At 51.8% G+C, this 24,273-nt stretch overlaps 1 protein-coding gene across 1 annotated transcript; it reads left to right on the top strand.

Moving 5' to 3' along the window:
• Positions 1-1,119: 1,119 nt before the first annotated feature.
• Positions 1,120-18,353, top strand: LOC125147921 (annexin A8). Its single transcript, XM_047825396.1, has 12 exons — positions 1,120-1,247; positions 6,000-6,090; positions 7,099-7,193; positions 8,564-8,677; positions 9,442-9,532; positions 10,287-10,366; positions 10,872-10,931; positions 11,459-11,552; positions 11,807-11,902; positions 13,599-13,657; positions 14,796-14,918; positions 17,490-18,353. Exons 1-12 carry the CDS (start codon positions 1,227-1,229, stop codon positions 17,547-17,549), a joined length of 984 nt encoding a protein of 327 aa, XP_047681352.1. The 5' UTR covers positions 1,120-1,226; the 3' UTR covers positions 17,550-18,353.
• The last annotated feature ends 5,920 nt before the right edge of the window (positions 18,354-24,273 follow it).

The raw sequence follows: 24,273 nt of genomic DNA, 5'->3' as shown, positions 1-24,273 counted from the left end.
CTTTCTGACGGCACCGCACAGCGCTATGCAATAGTGATGCCCAGTCTTCAGGCAGCTCTGGGTGGTGGCTGCCTCCCTCAGCCTATGCATCCAGCTCTGTCCCCACCCACCCCAGCCCACACTTCCAGAAGGAACAGCCTGGGACACCATGCATGTGGAGCAAAGAGTATTGGACTCAGGGTCAGGAAACCAGAGGATTTTTGCATCAAGGGATCACTCTTATCTGTTACCCTGAGAGGTTTCACTAAATATGAAACAATCACACCACTGTGGGGCTATTTTTCCCTCAGGGATTCTGGAAGCCCTGGGAGAGCCTCCCCAGGATGGAGGGGCCTCACCGTAACCCTGAGCCACTGTGTTTACCCTGAAGGGCGGGTTAAGAGTTGGGTAGAAAGAGTGTGCTGTGGAACATTCTAGTCAGGGGACCCAGGGAAATCAAGCTCCAGAGAGGAAAAAAATGAACCTCTTCCCTGGGGAGCTGGCTCCCTCCTTCGGCTGGCGTCCTACGAGGCCCAGCACAGAGCAGGCGCAGAGCAAGTCAGAGAGACCTGGTGGGTGACAGCTCAAGAAGCAGGATTTGTGCAAAGGATCTGAACACTGGAGCCTCTTTCTCACTGTAGCACATGGCGCCCACACCTGCTTTTGGGGTTGAGGCAAAGAATAAGGGGGACAGAATGCACGCAGTGATTAAAGAGGTGTCCAGACTTAGAGACACCCCAATAAATGGAGGCCGCCAGTGCCCATGTCCTTTGCTGGGCTCCCCACTGCCCTGTTAATGGCGTAGAAACTGCGCCATAAAAGAAAGGGAGATGTGGTTTCCTTCTTTTTTTTATATAGATCGGATCTAGTAAAGATAGTATGAAACTACAGCCATGTTTGCTAAGTGGGGACTTCAAAGGTCGAGACTCAGAATTTCCAGTCTGCGTAACAGCCACAGCCCAGACGTCTGGCAGCGAGTGGCAGAATTCCACAGGCAGGCCGGGGCGGTGCCTGGGTGCGGCCTGGGAGCCACAGGAGGGACCCAGAGCCAGGCAGAGCCCAGAGGGAAAGGGAGGGGGGCGGGGGCGGCGCAGGGTGGGGCCTGGGGCCTGCTTGCACCACCACACCCAACCCCAAGCAACCCAGCCTCTCCTCTGGAGGGCCAGTCCTGTGCCTCTCGGAGTGGAGGGAAGGTGGACCGGTCCTACTTCGTCTCCCTGGGGAAAGACGATCGAGAGGCGAACAAGATGGCCTGGTGGAAAGCCTGGGTAAGTGTGGAGCAAGCAGAGGTGGAAGGTTGGGTGCCTGCAGGGTGTCGGTAGACAGAAGTCAGCTCAGTCAACAATCACGCTGCCTGCCGGCCATGCACCAGACTGCCCACTGAGGAGGCAAGAGAGAAGAGACTGTCCCAGCCCTAGAGGCACTCACAGTTACGAGAGAAGTTGTGTGTGTGTAGTGGGGGGCGGGGGGCAGACAGATAAAGGAACCCTGAAATGCACTGAGGGGAACTGAGAGGCTGGGGAAGCCCAGAGGACAAGCCCCGGCAGGGAGGGGTCAGGCTGCTCGAAGCTACGGGTTATCATGTGTGAGTCATATGTGCATGCGTGTGGTATGTGTGCACATCCGTGTGTTTGAGGAGAATCAAGCAGATGGTTCCTTGCAGAGGGAACACACACGCAAAAGCCCAGAAGGGTGGGCAGCTTGGCTTTGGAGAGAAGTGGCTCCAGAGAGGGTCCTGGGTGAGAGGAGAGAGGAATGGGGGCAGAGAGACCTAAAGAAGCAGGCAGGGCAGGTCCTAAAAGGCCTCGCATGGCAGGCCACGGGGCTTGGGCTTTACCTTAAGAGTAATGGGGAGCCACTGAAGACCCTTGAGATGATGAGCAACATGATCAAATTGGCTGATGGAGGATCCATCAATGCCTACACCTTAGGGCATGGGAAGGCAGGCAGTCCTCTGGGGATCAGTGGTGTTTATTCGTCAAGATTGAAGAAAGAGAAGAGAGGGCAGGAGGACCTGGCCCACAGGGGCCTTGAGTGGCTAAAATCCATGCTTTATAGAGTCATGGAGGACTGAGGAGGGGAAGACAGCACAGCCTGTCCCCAGGTCTCCTGCGTCCGAGCTGAATTAACAGATTCTTGGGAGTGTTTCACCTGGCTTTGAGTCTGAGGCCATCTCATGCAAAGGAGTTGAAAACACAAGACGGGGACAAAGAGGGCAAGCAGATGACACCTGCGGGTGACATTGTGCCCAGGCACGACTCCTGCATTTCACCCCCAGGCACCCCAGGACATCAGGGCTGCTCTTTCCATTTTACAGATGAGAAAACTGAGTCTCAGAGACACTGGGTGACTTGCTCAGTCCCACAGCTAGCAGGCAGGGATCTAGCTAGAATTCAGGTCTCTCTCCACCCCCATCCCCAAGCTGTCTGTGAGGGGCAGTGGGTGACCCAGGCTTATCCCGCTTCAGGAAATCTCTTTGCCACAAATGTCTCAACCCAGGAGTTGTTGGGTTCAGACAAACCAGGCCTGGACAGAGAGGAAGCTAGTGGCAATGGTGGGGCAGTTGTCTGGGCCCCGGCGAAGCAGCTGGGACAGGTCAAGGGGCTACAGTGGCCTCCAGTTTTGGCCTGGCCTGGCCTGGCCTGACGCAGACGTGGCAGGGAGAGCCCGGTGTTGGGCACTTTTCCACTGTCAGCTGCTGGCCTATCCAGCCTAGCTCTGGGCCTTGCTCTCAGTGTGGCAGGAACCCCAGGTGGGTGAAGCCTCCTTGCGGGGACCTGCCAACCTGGCAGGATAATGATGACCTTCGCTGAGCACCTATCATGTGCCAGACATCCCTCTAAGCATCTCACATTCAGTATCTCCCTTGAGCCTCGTCCCACCTCTACAATGTAGATGCCAGTGTCCTTATCCACAGATAAAGAAACTGAGGCACAGGAGGCTCAGCGGGTACCCAAGGTGGCCATGCTAGTAAGTGCTAGAGTCTGGGTTAGACTCTGAGAAACCCATTTCCAGAGCCCAAACGGTGGACCTTGGCTACCCCAAAACCAGTGGGGGGAACTGGTTTGGGTCAGCAAGATCGCAGGTAGACCCTACCTGGGACAGCTTGAGCTGCCAGGGAAGACCAGGCCCAGGACTGGGGTGGGGGTGGGGGTGGGGGGTGGCTTGTGAAAGATCAGCTAGAGGGCACCTGTCTGTGCCTGTCTCACTGAGATGAAGTCCTGTCTCCCAGAGCAGCCTCATGACGAGGGAGGGTAAAGGTGTGGCGGCTTCCCTGAACAGAGCTCTTACAGATAGAGTCTCAGGCAGGGCGGTCATCCTTTCGGTGAAAATGTCCTTGTCTGGACAAGCTCACTCCAGGCAGGGGGCCCAGACAGACTCTTCCTCCAACAGCGCGGTGTTTCAGATAGGAAGATCTGGAGTTCTATCCCTCCCTGCTTATATCCGAGGGTCTGATTCCAGATAATTGTACTTTTTATCCCCTAAAACCTCGGAGTGGGCAGAGAGGCTGAGGCTTCTTAATGCAGCAAAATCACCACCCCCCCGGGAGCGGCTGACTAACACCCCCGCCCGAGCTGACCTCAGACCTGCTGAATGGGCTGCTCCCCAGTGACTCGGTCACTGCACATTTACTGCCAGTTTGGGGGCAGGGAGAAAGCCCCTCATGGGTGGCACCCAGAGCTTAAGCCCCCAGACACCCTGTGGGCAAGGCTTCCTTCAGTGAAGGGTTCTAGGGAAGTTCACTGTCTCAAAAAGGTGGAGTCATCAATAGTCATCATCGAAAGAGGGAAGTACACAGAGCTCAACTTCTGAGTCAGATTCTGGGACCAGTGCCGACACCACCACCTACTAGCTGTGCCACCTTGCCAAGTGCTCTGAGCCCAACTCCCTGTCCTGTAAAATGGGGCATTCATACCTACCTAGTGCAAGTATTGGAGAAGTCAAGGAGTTGTGCAGCATTGCACTGACAACACCTACAGCATCTTGCACAGAGGGCCTGGCCCAAAGGAGATGATCAAATGGCTACGGGTAGTAACAGCAGCTCAGACTCCATAAACAAGGGATACAATGTATTCATGCACACAATTGGGCAACCTCTGGGACCACACAGGCTCTTCTGGATGGACTTTGAGCAAGGAAATGTTTCTTGTGCATGGTGCTAAGAAATGAGATAGGAAAATTTGTTACCAGACATTGGAAATTCAACCAAAGGGTATAGAAAGCCTTTTTACCTCTTACTGAAAAGGAATATCCTCATATATACCCCACAGATGGCAATCTGCCCTGTATCTAATCAGGACAAGGAAGGAAGGAAGGAAGGAAGGGAAAGGAGGGAGGGAGGGAGGAAGGAAGGATGGATGTGGTGATTAAATGGGTGGATGGATGGGTGGATGGATGAGTGGATGTGGCTGTTGAATGGATGGAGAATGGATGAATAGATGAATGAATGAGTGGGCTGGTGGGTGGGTAGGTGGGAAAGTAGATGAGTGGATGAGGGGAAGATAGAAGAAGTAGGTGTATAAGTGCACGAGAGACCAAACACAATGGGACTAAACTCCTTTCCGTTGAAGGATATCTTGAGTCTTCTTCAGATTCCAATGTCCAATCTCCCTTCACTCCTCTACGATCCCTTTCCCGCAAATACATACTTAAAAAAGATCATTCGTTTGCATCTGTGAAATTCTACAGGGCACAAATCTAAAGAGCCTTCGGGCAAGCCCTGAATTAAAGATTTGGCCCAGGTCAAGGGCCCAAGTACTTTGGTTATCTTGTTTATATCACAATTTTCAGAGCACCATGCAGCTCTTTCTAAACCTAACCTTCTGTCCTCCATGAGCCTGGGGACTTGCAAAGGCCCTAAGCTGTCAGGATGCTCAGCTGGGTGCCCTGACTCTCTACCTTCTTCTAAGTACCCGCTTCTCAGAAAGGAGGCAGCTTGAGCTCAGACCATGCCTCTCTTCCCAGCCTTGTCTGCCCACTCTCCAGGTAGCGCGTTCAACTCCATGAAGCTTGCTCATTGTGCTTGTGGTTTGGGGTGCGTTGTCCTTTCCCACTGCCTGTCAACCATGCTGGAGGGAGCTGGGGGGGGGGGGGGGGGTGGGGCCTGCTCCCTGCCCTCAGATGGCACTAGCTGGGAGAGGCCTGGCCTGATCGGAGCCCACACCCCAGGGCAGGGGCAGGGGCAGAAGAGGTTATGTGGCTCCCTCCCACAAGCTGTGGTTCTGGGTGGTGCCAGCCTATTAACCAAAGAGCGGTTCTGTGGAGGTGACCTGGCAGTCCCACAGAGCCCAGAGGAGAACCACTGACTCCTCACAACCAGGCCAGGCAGGCTGTGGTCTCTCAGGGAACCCTCACTTAATAGTAGCTTCCCCACACAGCTGACTCCTGGGCGGCTGGCCTGAGTCAGAGACCCCCCAGGAGATCTAACCCCAAGCTACACATCATAGGATATACTGCCATTCGTGTTCCTTTGTACACACACCCTGCAGCCCCCCCCCCCCTTCTCCTCCCAAGCTCCCATCACCTCAGGTAAACCTCCTCCCCAGCCTCAGGATTCTTCTCACAAAAGATCCAAGAACAGGTCTGGTGAGAACGTTGAGGCAGGGAAACTGTAAGCTTCTTCCGAAGGCAGCCAGGTGGGCAGGAGCACATCGTGGTTAATTGCCGCTGTCATCCCGATAGAACAATTGCTGGACTCTGAAGGAGGTCCCCCCAAGCCCCTGCTCCTCCTTTCTCAGGCCAGCCCCCCATCCTAGGACCTCCTTCTGGTTCTCCCCTCCTCCCGACACCAGAGGCTGGGCCGCGGCTCTGAAAGTGGCCACAGTGCCAGCCACCTTCACGAGTCTGCGTCCCCAAACTCCCCAGGGCTGGCGCTGGCACCGAAAGCTGAGATCCTCCACCAGTGCCCCGCAGAAGCCGAACTGTGTGCTCGCCCTGCAGGGGCAGCCTGCGAGGTGGGCTGGCAGTCTGCTCTGCCTTCCCTGCCTTCCCACTTTGAACAGGCCTGGGTTCTTTTACAGATTGAACAGGAGGGTGTTACCGTCAAGGGCAGTCCCCACTTTAACCCAGACCCCGACGCGGAGACCCTCTACAAAGCCATGAAGGGGATTGGTGAGTGGACGTCCTCCGCCTTCCCTCGGGAGCGCCTGCCCGCTCTGCTCAAGACCGCTGCACTCACGGCTCTGCAAAGGGGATGTCAGGGGACAGCCTGGGAGTCTGGGACTGACTCCCGGCACCCAGAGAAGCACACAGGCCCCCTCCCCCAGCCCTGGTCTACGTGCACCCCCACCCCCCAAGGCAGGAGAAGGGGAAGGGTGGTTGCGCCTCCCTGGGCGGGAAGAGGAGGCCATCTGCTGTGCGTGGCTACGTGTCCCTGGGTGGGCAACTTTACCCAGCTCGGTCTGAGGCTTCTCACAGAATGGCCTCAGGAACTCTGGACCCGCCTGTCACTGTAAGTTTTGGAAGGGATGAAGCTGAAGGTTCTGTAGGGCTGAACTGGGACACTCAGCTTCCCCCCTCTGCTTGGGCTGGGCACAGGGGGTCTCCTTCCTTGTCTCCGGTGTGCACATTCCTGAATCCAGCCAGGGCCTGGAACCGCCGTTTCTAGGTGAACCTTGACAGCATGCTCATGACCTCTACTTCCTGTGAGATCTCTGCCGTCATCTCCACTTCCCAAAGGAAGAAAGGGATGCTCGGGGAGATGAGGCTGCTTGCCCACGGGCTGCTGGGATGGGACTAAGATCCAGTTTGCCAGGCCCTCGGTCTTATTTCCCCCCACTGCCATTAGCACAAGAGAAGACAGGATGGGAGGTCTCACTGTCCAAGCTCTAAAGGCCCCAGGCGACGTCCAGAGCAGACCAGATGACCAGAGGGTCCTCAGATTCTATCACCCTGAGACTGGCCCCAGGCAGCACCCCAACACTGTGTGGGTAGGAGGTGGAGAAAGGACAGAAGGATTTCTGGCCTACGTGTCTTATCGACACCATGAAATTGTCAGGTTTTGGAGCTATCTAGGAGGTGTGTGCCCACTTCTTGGCCACCAGGCAGCTTCCCTCCTTCCTGCTCAGCCCCCAGCCTCCCTGGGAGCAGTGGGGGTGCTCACACTGTGCCCCCCTGCAGGGACCAACGAGCAGGCCATCATCGATGTGCTCACAAAGAGAAGCAACGCACAGCGGCAACAGATCGCCAAGTCCTTCAAGGCGCAGTTTGGCAAGGTAAGGGTGGGACGGGAGTCCAGTTTCCTCGGGGTGGGGGTGGGCGGGCACTGCTGTGGCAGGAGACAGCCTGGGGGGGGCAGCTCTGTTCTGGGTGAGGCCCTTGTCTCGAGGCCAGCTTCTAGAACCATGGGGCGGATAGGGCACGCTTACACCAAAAATATTATTAACTGCTTATCTGAAGTTAGAATTCCACTAGCCATCCTGCGTTTTATTGGGAAAAGCTACCTATGGCTCCTCACACCCCTGGCTTGGTGTCAGACATTCTACAGTCCAGCCTGCCCGCCTCCTCCTCTCCACCCCCGTCTCTCTCACCGAGCTCCTTGACATTGGCTCCACAGCCCCCTCCTTGAGCTGTTTCCCGGCCTCTGTACCTTGCTCACCCTGTTCCCACGGCCTGGAACGCCCTTCTCTTGCCCACGCACAGAGGTGCAGGCCAAGCTCCGCTCCGTTCTATGGCACAGGACTCTCCCTTCATCTTGGAGCTTCTTGTGCCCCGTGCCTCCTCCCTCTGCCTCGAGGGAGCTCCAGGGAGCACACAGGCTGGACCCTTCTTCTCTCCCTTTTCCTTCCACCAGCCCGGGTCAGAGCCAGGCACTGGGGCACTAGCCAAACACAGGAGCAAAGGCACACATAGCTGTGGCTGCAGGAAGCCTCCACCAACGCATGTCATGAGTTGGAAGATTTGACACAGGAAAGTGAATGATGAAGTCTAAATACTCCAGGGGGCACCAGTGTCCTTTTTAACTTTTTTTTTTTTTAATTTCTTTCTCTTAATCTTCACAACTGGCATTATTCTCTGCATTCAGCATTAGGGGAAACTGATGTTTTAAGAAGTGGAATAAGTTACCCAAGATCCCAGAGCCTACAGGCAACAAGGTTGGGATTTAAATCCAGGTCTGACAAGGTCCTTGGTCCTTTGCTGTGTCGTGCAGATCAGCTGGGTGTGGTCTCGTGGCTTCTTCTGGAGACCAGTGTCCCTAGAAGGAGACACACATGAGACAGATTCCTTAATTCAATCATGCATCTATTCAGTGCCCATGGGCTGTGACGGGATTTGATGATGAGCAATGATAAATGTGTATTTCGGCCCAGCACTGCACTGAGAGCTGAGTCGAGCCACACACATCTCTCAGCCAGTCCCCTAAGCAATGGTATAAAGCAGGAGCATCTCTGTCTCCATTTCACAGGTAAGGGTGATGATGCTCAGAGAGGCAAAGCGGTTGGCCCAAGAAACCCCAGCCAGCACCAGCGCGTGGCAGAGCCCACAGGGGAGTCCAGCCAGAGCCCCCAGGACTGGCTGGCACCCTGCTGTCCACACTCAGGTGGGCAGGACACCCAGAACATTGTCCTTCCTTCTCTTGCATTAGGATCTCACCGAGACCTTGAAGTCGGAGCTGAGTGGCAAGTTTGAGAGGCTCATCGTGGCCCTCATGTACCCACCATACAGATACGAAGCCAAGGAGCTGCACGATGCCATGAAGGTAACTAAGCAGGTGGGGTGGGGGAGGGGCAGAAACACCTAGGAGGACTGGGTGGGGGCGCTGTCTGGGACACATTTCCCAAGAGAGCCTGGCACTGGGAGCTCCGAACTCCCCTTGAGCCACCTTTTGAAACGACCAGGCCGGCTGAGCCTGCAGCCTGCTGCCCAGACTGCCCCCACACCCAGACTGGCTGGCCTCTGCCGTCCCCCCACCACAAAGAAGCCAAACTCAGCACTTCTCAGGACAGCGCCAGACCAAGTGTGCAAGAAATAGAGAGCTACGTCTGCAGTCTCTGCCTGGTCTCTCGGATTTCCTATTACTCCCACTTCTCCTTCCGCCCTCGCAGATGATCAAGGAGGGAATCAGGGTCCGGCTAGAAGAATCATCTCCATAGAAAGGACACTCACTGGGTGTGCGGCCCCAGCATTTGACATCTGTTATCTCTAATCCTCCTTCGGGGGCGGGCAGCTTTTTATACCGAGGAGAGAAGCCTTAGGCTCAGAGAGGTGGAGTGACCTGGCTGGAGACCAACCAGCGTGGAGGGCGGAGCCAAAACAGAACTTTCCCATCGCCTCACCTGCCCACAGGATCCACCACTGGAGACAAACACGTGCGACTTCCTCCAGAAACACCCCCCCACCCCAGTGAAGGCCCCCATTGGAGGGGGCAGAGCAGTGACCGGTTCTGCCTCTAGTTAAGAGGGTGTGGACAGAGCAGGAGGGCACAGGCAGAGCTCTCCAGCAGACAGAGGTTTTTATCCACAGGGCTTGGGAACCAAAGAGGGCGTCATCATCGAAATCCTGGCTTCTCGGACCAAGAACCAGCTGCAGGAGATAATGAAGGCTTACGAGGAAGGTGAGGGAAGGTGCGAGGCCTGAGGTCGAGGCTCACTTGGAAATGGCCACAGGCTTTGGCAGCCTGGCAGGAGATGAGGGACAAGTGGTGCACTGAGCCATGCTGGAAGAGACCCTTTCTGGGCCTTTCCACACATGGGTGCTAAGCACCTACTGTATGCCCAGTCCTGTGCCTGATGGTCTCTAAGCCCCCTGAAGCCCACGGGCTGCTGGGGGAGAGGGGCACGCACCCTAAACTCTCTGCCCCTTGAGGGCATGGCAGTGCGGTGGGCCCCAGGCTGTGTCCATGCTGGATGGGGCTGGCTCCTTCCTGGCTGGACACAGGCTGACCCTGGGGACCGTGCGGGGGCCCCATTGCAATGGGGGGTGTAGACCACAGGCCAGCTATCGTGGAGTCTGCAGGATGCAAGGCAAACGGAGGCCAGCATGTCCTCCCCGTGGTCTGCCCAGTGGGCAATGTGCCTGAAAGCTCTGGCTTTGCCAAACTGCACATGAAGCAGAGCTCAGGAGGCAGCCCCTGGAGGGGCTCTCTGGCCTGACCTACCTTTGCGATCGGAGCTGGGCTGGCAGTCTGTGTTGCTTCCTCGTTCTGAGTGACCACCAGGAGGTGGGACCTCTGCCATTCAGACACCTGGGGAGTATGTCCACTCCACGTGACTCGTTCTTACCAGAAGGCTTTAACTGGGGGAAGCGTGGGGAATGGGGGTGGGAGGAGGAAAGCAGGTCTGTGCCTCACGGTCCTGTCTCCCCTGCAGACTATGGGGCCAGCCTGGAGGAAGACATCCAGGCAGACACCAGCAGCTACCTGGAGAGGATCCTCGTGTGCCTCCTGCAGGTATCACAGCCCAGGCTGCTGGGAGTCCCTTGCCTGGAGGACCCCATCAGCTGGGCCCCGGGGAGCAGTTCTTGGGCAGAGCTGCTGGGGTGGGGTGGAGCGAGGGCCGAGGTACAGCCCCAGCAGCCTGGGCTCATTGGGTACCTACCTCCCTGCATGGTTGGAGGATTCTCACACCTGCAGCTCCCTGACAGCCACATGGGGGCGCCATAGAACTGGGAGGAAAGTGCCCTGTCCCCTACGGGGTGCTTCACACACACACAGCCCTTGCCAGGCACTCTGCTTACCTTAGCTCACTGATTCCCCCAGCTCCCTCGGAGGCAGCCCTTACTACTCTTATTTTACAGATGAGAAAACCTGGCCCTGGGCAGGGTAACTGGCCTGCTGAAGTGCCCATGGCCAGAAAGCTGTAGAGCCCTGCCTCCCCTCCTGCCCAGCTCTCCCCTCTGCCTCAGCTGCTCTGCTGGGCTAGCCTGCCTTACATCGTCACCTTTTCTGTTCCTAGGGCAGCAGGGATGATGTGAGCGGCTTTGTGGACCCAGGACTGGCCGTCCAAGATGCACAGGTGAGGTTACATACACCCTCAGCTGCTTCTGCCCTGCAGGCCTCCTGCCCCACCCTCTGCCATCTAGACTCCTGGGGCTGATGCCTGGAAGCCTCACTCAGCCCCTCTGCCCATCCGGGTTCTCTTTGGCACTAAGCTAGGCCAGGACCCAGCCCCGCTCTCTGCAGACCTTTATCTCCTTGGTGTCCCAGGAGGAAAGTGAGGGTGTCGGAGACACTCAGAAAGCAAGAAGGGGAGTGACTTGGGAGGGGTCCACTGGAGCTCTGTCCTGGAACAGCCCAACCTGGGGACTCTAGGCCTCTGAGGACCCACTGGGCACATTCAGATCGCCATAGTTCTGCCTGCTGGCAGAGTGCTTGGAGATGCCCAGAGGCAGAGCAAAGCCCCAGGGGGAGGCAGGGGAGCTGGCAGAGTGGCTTCTGGCCCGGTATCCAGAAGGGATTTTAACCGACCTGGTGGGTGGGTCGGGGGGGGACCTCACCTCCTTGCTCCCCTTCACTGGCTTGTTGCGGCTGTCCCAATGCTAGGATCTGTACGCCGCGGGCGAGAAGATTCACGGGACTGACGAGATGAAATTCATCACCATCCTGTGCACACGCAGTGCCACGCACCTGATGAGAGGTACGGGGGAAGGAAGGAGGCAGTGTAAGGCGGCGCAGGGCGTCCTGGCCACAGAGCCTCTCCCTTCACGCTGACTATCCAGTGTGCATCCTTGTCTAGTCATGCACCTGGGGTGAGAGCCAGGGAAAGGGACCCTTTCCCCGGTAAACAGGTGGAAGTCAGGGGCGGCACATGGGTATGCAGTCTCTGATCTGAGACGCCGGGGGTGTCACACTGAGACCGCATATCCCTTAAGAGAGGATGTCTCTCTACAGTGTTTGAGGAATATGAGAAAATCGCCAGCAAGAGCATTGAGGACAGCATCAAGAGTGAGACCCACGGCTCCCTGGAGGAGGCCATGCTCACAGTGGGTAAGAGATGGGGCTCGGTGCTCAGACACGCGGGTGTCCACAGTCACGGGGCTCGGCAGTGGGGCAGTGCCCAGGGTGGCAATAGCAAGCAACTGGGTCCCTACGTCCACCTTCAAGGGACCACCGCTGGCCACCTCCAGGCCACACACATGTACCCTTCAGCCCAGGACACTGGAATTATTCTACCCCCCGTGTCTTCCGTGTGGCGTGTCCCACCAAGGACTATTCTCGGTACTGCCCACGTAATCCCTGTGCTATGTGAGTGTGAGTGTGAGTGTGAGTGTTAGTATGAGCAGGAGGCATGTGAGAATAAGTGAGTATGTGAATGTGTGTGTGCATTTGCAGGATTATGTCAGACCCAGGGCCTGTGCTCCCCTCCAACAGCCACACAGGGAATATTCTGGATCTGGCTGTGAAGCCCTGAAGAAAGCCACCTGTCTAGACCTGAGCCAGCAGCCTGGTCTCTTCCTTGGTTGCTCATCGAAGAAATGATGATGCATAGTTGGAGTCCAAACTGAGTGATTGATGGGCTGATGCTGGGGAGCACGGAGAACCTTCCCTAAAGCTTGACCACATCTTGGGGGCCAGAACTGAGATCACAGGGAGGGGAACCGTGGCACAGCAAAGAGCTGAGGCCCAGGGGCAGAGGGACTTTTCCTCTCCTCCCTGCCATGATGGAGCCAACGTCAGGGCCCCGGGGCTAGGACACTCACCTCCACACCAGGCTGTCCCCGTCCGGTGCTGGGCAGTCAGGGGAGCTCCACGGTGTGCCTGGGTCTTGCAGGGTGGCCCGGGGCATCTGACACTCCCCAGCAGGCTTTGACCGCTGTGATAAAAACCCGTCTATGTCGGAGCATCTCAGCATACCCCCCGCTCCAATCTCAGTGAGTCAGCCCCTGCATGGAGTTTGAACGACCTCCTGGTAAATCTTCGGACAGGGAAAAGCAGGGTGTGCAGTTCCCTCCTGTGCTGGCCACTTCCTATTCTCCTTGAAGACTCCCATCATCCCCCTCGCAGATGAGGACTGGGTAAGGCAGGCAGGTCAGACAATGAAGTCATGCCAGGCCATCAGCAGGCTGTTGAACACCAGCCTACCTCAAGCAAAGCCCACACTCTTTCTGCTGCCCTGGGCTAGAGTGCCAACTTCCCTGACCCAGATGCCGAGTCTCTGCAGCAGCATCTATGAAAGCGAGTGTGGGGCCCACTCTCTGATGCCCTTAGTGATCTGGGGCTGGGCCCCATATGTCACATGGAAATTCAAATGCAGGGACCTTACTGATAAGCGACAGGTAAAGTGGACATTCCGAGGCAGTGGTCACTATAACCATGGCTCTTCTGTGGAGCTGAGTGGCCGGATTCTTGGCAAAGCTGGCTTTGGAGTGTAAGAGCCTAGGGGCTTCCCTGGACAGAGCCAGGCTCCCAAGGGCCAGCCCTGTGGACCCCAGTGCATTTACACCTCATGCTTTGCCTGCTTGCTCTGTGCCTTTGGACCTGTGCCCAGTGCCCCAGGCTTCCTTCCCTGTCCCGCCCCACCCAACGCAAAGCCTCTTGTTTTTGAACAAGGCAAAGCATAAATAAATAGGCCAAGAATTGCATAATGCTGGCCCTTAAGACCCAAGGCAGGACGTAAATAAATAAACATGTACACAATGCCACCTACAACCTCTAGTGTTAACAGAGCTTTCTTGTTTGTCAGTGAAATGCACCCGGAACCTCCACAGCTACTTTGCAGAGCGACTTTACTACGCCTTGAAGGTAACTATTCTGCCTTTTGTGCCCTTTATTGTCAGCCCTACTCGGCACCAACTACAAAGCCAAGGTGTTCAGAGCCACTACCGTCTTCAACCCTGTGTCTTCTCTTATTCCAACCTCTTGTGATCAGAATGCTGTAGTTCTCAAAGGGCAAACTGAGTCCAGAGAAGGGAATCCACACCTCGTGAGGGTGAATCTGAGCAGGTGTTTTCGCAGGTGTTCATTGCACTCATCTTCTATCACAATCTTGTGAGACCTGTGTCACAGCTGCCATCCTAGAGATGGTGAAAGTAGGGCTTGTGGTCAAGGTCACACAGTTGGTAAGTGGCAGAGCCTTGATTTGAACCCAAGCCAGTCTACCTGTCCTTTTTATCCCACCATGTGACCTCCTTGAGAGAGCAGGAAGTCAAGGCGCCCTTTGAATGGAAGTTCAGAGGGAGATTGTCACACGCGGCACTCAACTTTCACGTACATCCAAGATATGCCAATATGGGTTTGTCTGTTGTCCAAGAGGCTGCACTAGCCATTCAAACAGACATCCAAGCCACTTGTATCAGGTGAAGTTTCCGGCACCTGGAACCAAACTGGAAGATAGACATTCAAAGTGATTCCCTGAGACTGAAGTCAGTGGCCACCTTCTCTGATCTGTGCTTGTTGGTATCACCTGCAATTAGAGTCCTAAGTTCTATGGCCAGGAAGTGAGAGAGGGCATGGGGTTCCCTTGGCCATCTGACATGAGACTAGTCAAAGATGAAAGTAAGCAGGAAGGTCCTGCTTGTAACTTGGCCAGTTGAGCCAAGCTTCATGATGTCGCTACCCTAGGAAAACATCGTATTCCTGTAGTGGTGAGTATTCTGTGCCTAGAATCTGACGTGGCAAAGCCAACACACAGTGTACTTTGGGACATTTGGCTCCCAATAGGGGTTGATATGTGGGCCAGTGAGGGAGAAGAGATTGAGGGAATGGAGATCCTGAGCTACGAAAGTACCCCTCTCAGTGCTTCACCCGATGAAGCAGAGGCTCATTCCTGCATCTCCGTTCCCCCGTAAAGCCCCCTGCACCCAAAGCACAGATGCGTCCCTCATCACAGAGATGGACCAGAAGGGCCAGCAGTGATTGTTGATTGCTGCGTCTTGTCCAGGGAGCAGGGACGCGTGATGGAACCCTGATAAGAAACATCGTTTCAAGAAGTGAAATTGACTTAAATCTTATCAAGTGTCAGTTCACGAAGATGTACGGCAAGACCCTCAGCAGCATGATCATGGTAAGCCATGAGTTCCTGATTCTACCACTAGTTTGAAACGGAGGCATTACTGGGAGGCCTGGATGCTGTGACCAAAGTTCTAAGTCACATGTGTCCATCCCTTCCCAGTGGGTGTCACACTCGAGCATTCATTGCCATGCAGTGTGTACAGGGATTGGCAAGGGGGTGAGTGTGGCTAGGGCTGGGAGGGGACTTGGGCAGGTGCACACAGACCAGATCATGGAGGTGCGTGTACATCACACCCAGAATTGGCTTTGCGTTCGAGCTATGGTCATCCCTTTGAAAATGACACACTGAATCCTTTCAGAGGGAGGAAGCCACGTCCGAATGTCAATGACAGTATATAGTTTGGTAGGAATTGCAGCAGTAGCTTTCAAATCTAGACTTCACATCTAGTCCTAGCAGCATGATTTTAAGGAGATAAGTCAGATGGGCTCCAGCACACTACCAAACCAGATGCTGGTCAGTAAACCTTCTGGACCTGAGAAAATGCAGTGATAATCACACCACTGTAATTTTGTAATAGCTCTTCTAGTTATTAATGCAAATGAGGTCTTGACAGTTTCATGAACAGAAGTCAAACCTCGAGAAGTATACCCCTAAGTCTCCATTGGGTCAAGTCAAGTCTCTAGTTATTCTACAAATATTTGTTGTCAGCCACTCTTTCCAAGAAACACATAGCTCACAGTATGGTAAAAAGACATTTCTACTTTAAAATGTCTCAGGATGGGCCAGCGGGCAGGTGGGGGTGAAGGACCATGGGATTATTCTTTGTTTCGTTTTTGGCTTTCCAGCCAGTGTTGTCAAAAGACAGGAGGGCTGCCCAAAACCCAGCCCTGGCTCCTGACGTGTCACCTGCAGCAATGGCTTTCCCAGCCTCCAGTCCCAGGAGAGTGTTAGGAAAATTTTCAACCATACATGGTTTCGATGGCATCGGGGAAATGTCTCTACCTTCTCACCATCACAGTTAGATTGAGCCACGGGCAGACTTCAGAAGAACAAAAACACTGAGCGAAAATGATCACTTTGATGCATCCGGTGTGTAGACTTCATGATGGAGACTTAGCAGGCTAATTAGCGCCTGAAAAATATCATCGATGATCTAGTCCCCCATCTAGACATACAAGAAAGCCCGCCCTCGTTAGGTTTTGCCTACTGTTGTCACGAAAATTTACTTGGAATTGCCAAATATTTTCTTTTTAATATAGACCACTCTCTGTAGTTGTCATCAAAGAAAAATGATGCCCAAATGGTGATACCAGCATTAAAAACTTCTGTATAGAAATTAATAGAAAAATTTAAAAAAAAACATGGATAACTTTATACCCACACATTTAAAAAGATAGACACCATGAATAGTTTTCTGAAAAAAAGCAAAATAACACAGAAACAAAAATGCTATATTAAAAAAATTGTTTTGTGAATAGTAAAAGAGGAAGGAAGGAAGGAAGGAAGGGAGGAAAGGAGGGAGGGAAGGGGAGGAAGGAAGGGAGGGAGGGAGGGAGGAAGGACAGGAGGGAGGGCGAAAGGAAGGAAGGAATTTTAAATGTGGTTAAAAATCTACAAGAAAATTTCACGCCCAAATGATTGCACAAGCAAAGCTGACTAAACCAATAAGGACTCGGTGATTCCCATGAGGCATAAACTGCTGTAGTGCATAGGAAAGGGGAACTGGCCCACCTTTATCACTTATATCCTCACCCTCCCCTTTTCCTCAACTGCATAAAAAGGGAGTTGGTGATATGCCCTCCCCTGTTCTCCCTGGCTCTGTGTGCAGATCCTGGACCAGCCAGACCTATCAGGACCCGCCTCATAGCTAAGGGGGACTGGTAGACCACACATATGGGGTTCAGCCATTGGCCTTGTGGGGTCTATCCTATTGGGAGACAGCTGCTGCACCCCTATGTGAGCCACCTGCTATGCAGGCAAGCCCACGTTTCCCCTGCTAGTCACTCCTCAGCACATCTTAGCAACGCTCGTATCAGCATCAATGTCAGCTGACAGATGAGCAGGAGTCTCAGGGTGGAGACAGGACTTGCCTCAGCCACAGGGTCAGTGAGTGACAGAGCTGTGGTCTGGGTTCTGCGTGGACCCAAAGCCGGGGCTCTCACCACCTCCCCCACTGCCTCTAGGTATGTGGGTATGGGTATATGGCCCTGGGGGCCCTACTTCCAACCTCGGTTCCCTGATCTGCAGTAGGAGGTGTTGAATAAATGATGGGTCATGTCAAATAAATGAGTGGTGGGGCTTGCCCAGGTCCTGACATGGGGAAGAGTCCTGGGACAGCTGACAGGGGTAGGGGACCATCGAAATGCCTTCCTTGCTCCAGAGCAGAACTGTGTCTGTGATTCATTTTCTACATTAAGCTCCCCTTTACTCATAAGAGAATCAAAAGGAGATACAAAGAAATAGCCTGAAATGGAAAACAAGAAAAAGTGGGTGACATAGCGTGGGCCTGTGTCATGGGAACCCACAGGGGATGTGCCAGGTCTCTTCCGGAAGACCATGACTTGTAGTAATAACCGCAGCTGACAGATACCCCTGTGACTCTCTTGTCCCTCCTGTCCTCAGGGAGACACCAGTGGCGACTACAAGAACGCCCTGCTGAACCTGGTGGGCAGTGATTCCTGAAGGCTCAGAGTGGGGCAAAGGCCAAGAAGCCGGAGCCACAGGGCCTTGCCTGCTCAACCTTGGCCATGGATTGGGGGTGTGGGGGGGGGCCCAACTTGCCTTTCAGTCTTCTGTCTCCCAGCTTCTAGTGCTTTCCAGCCAGCTTCTCTGCCTGGGGCTCCTCCCTCCACTGCCCCCTCCCCCAGTCAGTTCCGGATGTGAGCACATTGCCAACCTGAGTATAATCTGGCCTGACAGACACCTTGGTGTGAAGGGGTTGTTTCTTCCTCCACACAAGGAGCTTCCCAAGCTGTGCCAGAGTCACCTGTGCCCAGGTCGCGCAGGTACACCCCGTGTACTAAATCAAGATCTGCGAAGACCAGAGAATATGGAATATGCATAAGCGTCTCAGCTGATACGCCTGTCTGAAAGGCCACCAGGGAGGCCAGAAGAACCCATGTGTTTCAGAGCCCATGCATGTGAGCCGCTGAGAGAGAAACACACACATTCGGGCCCACTGGGAGGTCCCTCACATTCATTCACGAGCCTCCTCTAAAAACCCTTCACAACTTGAGGCTGTAGGTAGAATAAAAATTCCCTTGCTGTCTAACTAATAGAGAAAGCTGCAAATCGATGTCCCACCCCAGGGACGCTGTGTTCTGAGGGGCCCGGGTTTATCCAATCCTTGATCAGAGGAGCTCTTCTTTCCTCCCCTGACATGAGCAGGGAGCATCTCTCATTCCAACCAAATGGCAATGGCAGCTAAAGCTGAGATGTCTGGGTTGTGCTTTTCAGAATAATAAAGACTTGTACGTTCAAATCTAAGTGCCTTTGGATTTTTATCAGTGGCCAGACCAGGCCCGACTTAATTTGTCCGCGTTCATAAAAGAAATGTGATCTTTAAAAGCTTGTCATGGGGGTGGGGGGGCACTGAAACAAACCTGAGCACACAGGTGGGAAAGGGGACATGGCCAGGGCACTGAAAGTGTCCTCTGCACCTCCAAATCATTTTTGCTAGAATAACCTTTTGGGCACTTCTGATAAAACAGACATAGTCCTAAGGTACTTTTACAGTTGCTCTGGGATTTTTTTCTTTTTTCCTTTTTCTTTTTAATGCACCTGTATTCTTAAAAATAATTTGGTGTCAGAATGGCTAACATTAACAACTCAGGCAACAACAGATGTTGGTGAGGATGCAGAGAAAGAGGATCTCTTTCCATTGCTGGTGGGAATGCAAGCTGGCGAAGCCACTTTGGAAAAACAGTATAGAGGTTCCTCAAAAAATTAAAAATAGAACCACCCTATGACCCAGCAATTGCACTACTAGGTATTTATCCAAGGGATACAGGTATGCTGTTTCAAACGGACACATGCACCCCAATGTTTATAGCAGCACTATCAACAATGGCCAAAGGATGGAAAGAGCCCAAATGTCCATCGATGGATGAATGGATAAAGAAGATGTGGGATATATCTACAGTGGAGTATTACTCCGCAATGAAAAAGAATGAAGTCTTGCCATTTGCAACTACGTGGATGGAACTAGAGGGTATTATGCTAAGCAAAATCTGTCAGTCAGAGAAAGACAAATACCATATGACTTCACTCATATGAGGACTTTAAGACACAGAACAGATGAACATAAGGAAAGAGAATCAAAAAATAATATAAAAACAGGGAGGGGACAAAACATAAGAGACTCAAATATGGAGAACAAACATATGGATGGGTTGAGGGGGAGGGGATGGGCTAAATGGGCAAGGGGCATTAAGGAATCTACTCCTGAAATCATTGTTGCACTATATGCTAACTAATTTGGATGTAAATGTAAAAACTGAAATTAAAAAATAATTTAAAAAATAATATTTTGGGGTCTGATCGCTTTGAGTTCAGCAAAGGAGGAAAAGGAGAAGCTAGGTACTCCCTGATTGTAGCCTTGCCATAACTCTATAATGAAAACTGTTATCTGTACCTCTCTACAGGAAATCATATGTTAATAAACTCCCTCTCAATCCTCAGATCCAAGCTTCCTTATCCTCAGAAGCTGGACCTGGTCTCTTCCTCTGTAATCAGGGAAGGAGGACCTGATCTAGTAAACTGAGTTCAGCTTTGTCTCATGGCATGATCTGAGACATCATTTTCATTTGGCACAGGATTCTGTGAGCTGTCCTGTGGCTTTTCATAAATTCCTTTTCAGCTTAAACTGTCCAGAGTGGCTGCTCTTGTGAGCAACTAATAAGTCTCTCTGTTCTGAAGAATCCATGCCCTTATGGCATCAGAGGATAATTACCTGTTTATGTGTGTCCCTCAAAAAGGCTAGGAGCCCCAGCAGGGCAGGAACTTGGTTTTATCCATTCCTGAACATTCCGTGCCTATCATATAGCAGGCATTTGATGAATGTTTTTGAATGAACAAAAACAAACAAGAGTACAGGCTTTGGGGACAGGAGACCCAAAATTAGTCACGGGACCTGAATTAATCCTTCATCACCTCTGAGTCTAAGAAGACACCCTGGGCCTCTTAGACTCTGGGAGGAGGGAAACCTACTCACCAGCCCTAATGAAAATAGTCCTAAAAGATCTGATGGAGAAGACAGCTTCTCTCAACTCCTGTGGCACCTGCTTAGCACCAGGCCCTGCTTCAGATTTTGACCATGCAATGACGAACAAGCCCAGCAGGATCTGTCCCTGTCTGAGTCCCTTTGGAAGAGCTCAGCCCTCCCCACCCACCAACCCCCAGTCCAGTGGGCCATGCAGACACGGCCAGAACCATATTGGGCTTGGCCTCTTCCATGTTTATCCTTGACCAGGGGAAGGGTCACCTTGCTGAGGACTGAATACTTGGGCAAAATCAGGATTGTCTTGGCAAGGAGTAGAGGGGGGAACAGATTTGTGCTCAGCACCCTGTACTTTTGTTCCATGGCCAAGCATTCTACTTGCAGCCAAGTTGGAGCTGACCAGGTAAGGCTTTGTAAGAAAGGTGATGCCTGAGAAGAATCTTTTTTTTCCCCTTAAATGTGTATTTATTTTTGAGACAGTGAATACAGGGGAAGGGCAGAGAGAGGGGGACAGAGGATCTGAAGCGGGCTCTGTGCTGGCAGCAGAGAGCCCAATGTGGGGCTCGAACTCATAAACCGTGAGATCATGACCTGGGCTGAAGTAGGACACTCAACTGACTGAGACACCCAGGTGCCCCTTGAGCAGAGTCTTAAAGGATGACTCAGGCTTATCAGGTAGACAAGATAGAGGAAGACATTCCAGGCAGAGGGAGGAATGCAAACACAACAGGGAAGATCTGGGCTCCATCAGATTACAGGAACCATGTGTTCAGGCCTCCCAAGGTGGGTGAGTCAAAAGATAAAGGTGTTTTCAGGAGTCAAGTCAGGGAGGATTCAAGCTATCAGACTGAGAAGCTCAAAGGACAATGGGAGCTTTTAAGGGATCGGGAAAGGGAGCATCTGGGATGGATTTGGGTACGATTTCTGGCAACCCCACAGATGACGAGTTCACCTGCATGAGTCTGGAGCGGGCCCAGTGCTGTGGCTGCTGCAACTACAAACAGTGATTCCCTCCAACCTCCCAGCCTAGTACCCTGTGGTCCTGAAGCTACTTCCCTAGGAGGAGACTGGCCTTGGCCACCTTCTGTCCCGGTGTGGGAAAATCTTTTACATGGTGTTGATGTAGCCCCAGGCCACTGCATCTTTGACCCTGTGGTGAGGAGCAGCGCTGACCTTCCATAGCTCCCCTTTCAGCACATTAACAGCTGAAATAGCTTGGTGGCTCTGGGCATGAGAGTGAGGGTCCAGGGACTTTCATGGCCCCATGTTGGTATCCAAGTTTCCTCATGGTATTGGGCCAAAGTGGGCCCTGTCTGATGATGGCCCAGTGGCCTCTACCTTCGTTCCTCCACCAGCTCCTTCCTGGCCCTTGGGCTGTGATATGGCACCACCTTGAGGCTTCCAGCTTGGAGGGGTCACACTGGCTGGGCCTTCTACATCACCAGTAAAGGCACTGCTCTGCCCTCCTCTCCACCTCTCCGTGTGACCACACATGACTTATAAAGCCTCCCGCTGCTGCTGGAAAGCCAATACACCACCACCTTTGCTATCTGGACCCAGCACCGAATCCGTGCTGCAAGACAGCGCCCAGCTGGCCTAGAAACCTGCTCGCACAGTGCCCTCTTGTGGCTGAAAGGCTGTCAGCCAGGAGCTGACCCCCCCACTGCCCAGCAGAGAAGGCTGAGGGACTGTGGAGGGGAAGCCCTGGCCCTCTTCTTCATCACTATGTGGGGGACGTTCTGTGTTTTCTTGGACGCCAGCTCTAGTGGGCTGTGTGTCCTCACCGCTGAGCCGCACCCTTCTCCAATTAGGTTTCAAAACCACTTACCTATACGGACCCTCAGTGGGCCATTGCTATACTCTTTGGCCCATTTTGTTCCCTGGGGAGTGATCTGCCCAAGGCCACCTGGCTGGACACAACCAAGTTACATCTTGGGCTTCAAAACCCAAGTGCAGCTCCCACTGACTCTCTTACATGTTTCCCTTTAATTAGTTATTTTTTAAATATTAAATGTAACGTACACATCTGATTTTTCAAACATCGGAAATAAAGCAAAGACATAAACTTAAAAGTTTAAAGGATAAAACAGAATATCTTAACCACCTTAGGGAAAAAATGTTTCTTAGACAAGACACAGAAAGCAGAAACTACAATGCAAAAACACTGATAAATCAGACCTTATCAAAAATTTTAAACTTTGCCGATAAGAAAATAAATAGACAAGTCAAAGACTGGAGGAAGTATTCACAAAACATACCAACTAAGGGACTTCATGCCAGAATGTTTAAGAATTCCTACTTTGTTATATACCTGAAAGTTGCTAAGATAGTGGATGTTAAATGTTCTCACCACAAGAAAGAAACGGTAACTACGTGGCGAGATGCAGGTGTTAGCTAGTCCTATGTGGCAATCATTTTGCAATATATCAGGGTATCAAATCAACACATTGTTCACCTCAAACTTACACGGTGTTATATGCCAATTACATCTCAATAAAGCTGGAGGAAAAAAATTTTTCACAACTCAATAATAAAAAGCCCAATTCAAAAATGGACGAAAGACTTGAGCAAACACTTCCACAGAGGAATATATGCAAATGGCCAACACGCACATGAAAACTGAATGCTCATTAAAAATTTCAAATAGGCCCATCTATTTGGCTGGTGAGAAAGTAAATGATGCAATGGGTTAGAAAAAAAAATGTGGTCGTTTCTCATAAATGTAAACATATGCCCTACTGGGTGCCTGAGTGGCTCAGAAAAGGAAGTGAGCTATCAATGCACATTACAGCACAGAAGAATCTCAGATACATGTTCCTGAACAAATACAGCCCAACATAAAGGAACATACAGTGTATGATTCCATTTATATGAAAACTGATCTATAGTGAAAGAAATCAGGCTAGTACTTGCCCTAAGATTTGAGGGTGAGTTGAGGGGACAGAGATGAAATGGAAAGGGCACAAAAGAACTTTATGGGGTATTGGAAGTGTTTTAAACACCATAAAAGGGTGGGCTACAGGCAAGTGTGAATTTGCCAAAACATATAGAATTGTAAACCTTAAGAATGGTACGTGTCATTGTATGTAAAGTAGCCATCGATACAAATCTTATAGATGAAGCTGCTATGAATACTTGTATGCAGATTTTTGGGTGGACTTACATTAAAGTCTCTGAGAAATGCCCAGAAATGTGATTGCCGAATAACCCAGTAAATGCAAGTCTTTGCTCAGTGCACATTTATTTAGGGTGTTTGGGGGCTTTTGCTATTGGAAATAATACTCCAATGCATATTCTCGTAAGACTTGTTACCCTGCAGTCAGGCAATAGACTCCTAAAATATAGTGCATGGATCAAAGGTCATGTGGAGTTGTAATTGAGAGGAATTTTGCCAAATTACCCCCAAAATGACATTTGCATCATTTAAAAAAGAAAAGAAAAGAAAAGAACCAGTTTCCTAACCCTCTCACTAACACAGTAAATTTTCACAATCTGATCACTGTCAATCTGATGGGTAAAGCGTAATCTTCCTATGATGACAAACGGTTTTAAACATATGGTGCTTTTTATATATTTAAAAGCCCTTTGTATTGGTTTTTCTGTGAATTGCCAGCTCAGATCCTTCCTTTTAGTGGAGCTTAGTGAGTCAACCATGTTTTCCTCATCAATCCTCCCCCACTCCTGGAAGGGAATACCACATTTGTCTGCCCATTTACCAGCTGATGGACATTAGGATTGTTTCTACTTCGAGGCTGTTATAAATAAAACTGCTACGAATATATGATGAAAGATTTTGCATGTACATACATTTTCAAATTATTGGGTATATACTAGGAGTAGAATTGCTTGGTCATAACTTTTGATAGTTTGACTCTGATGTACCTAGGTGTGGATCTCTTTGGGTTTATCCTACATGGAGTACAAGAGGTGTTGATTAACATTTTTCATCAAATTTGAAAACCTAATGGCAATTATTTCTTCAAATATTTGCTCTGCCATTTTTTAAATCTATCTCTCTTCTCCTTCTAGGACTCCCATTATGCATACGTTGGTATGTTTGACGATGTACCACAGGTCTCTGAGGTTCATTTTTCTTTTTTCTGTTCCTCAGAATGTATAATCTCAATTGACCTTTCTTCAAGTGACCAACCTTCGCTAAATTCTCTCCTCTTCATGCTTAAATCTGTC

This window comes from Prionailurus viverrinus, chromosome D2 (assembly GCF_022837055.1).
Source record: "Prionailurus viverrinus isolate Anna chromosome D2, UM_Priviv_1.0, whole genome shotgun sequence".
Lineage (NCBI taxonomy): Eukaryota > Metazoa > Chordata > Mammalia > Carnivora > Felidae > Prionailurus > Prionailurus viverrinus.
Note: the sequence above shows the minus strand (reverse complement) of the source record. Positions and strands in the feature narration are given on the sequence as shown.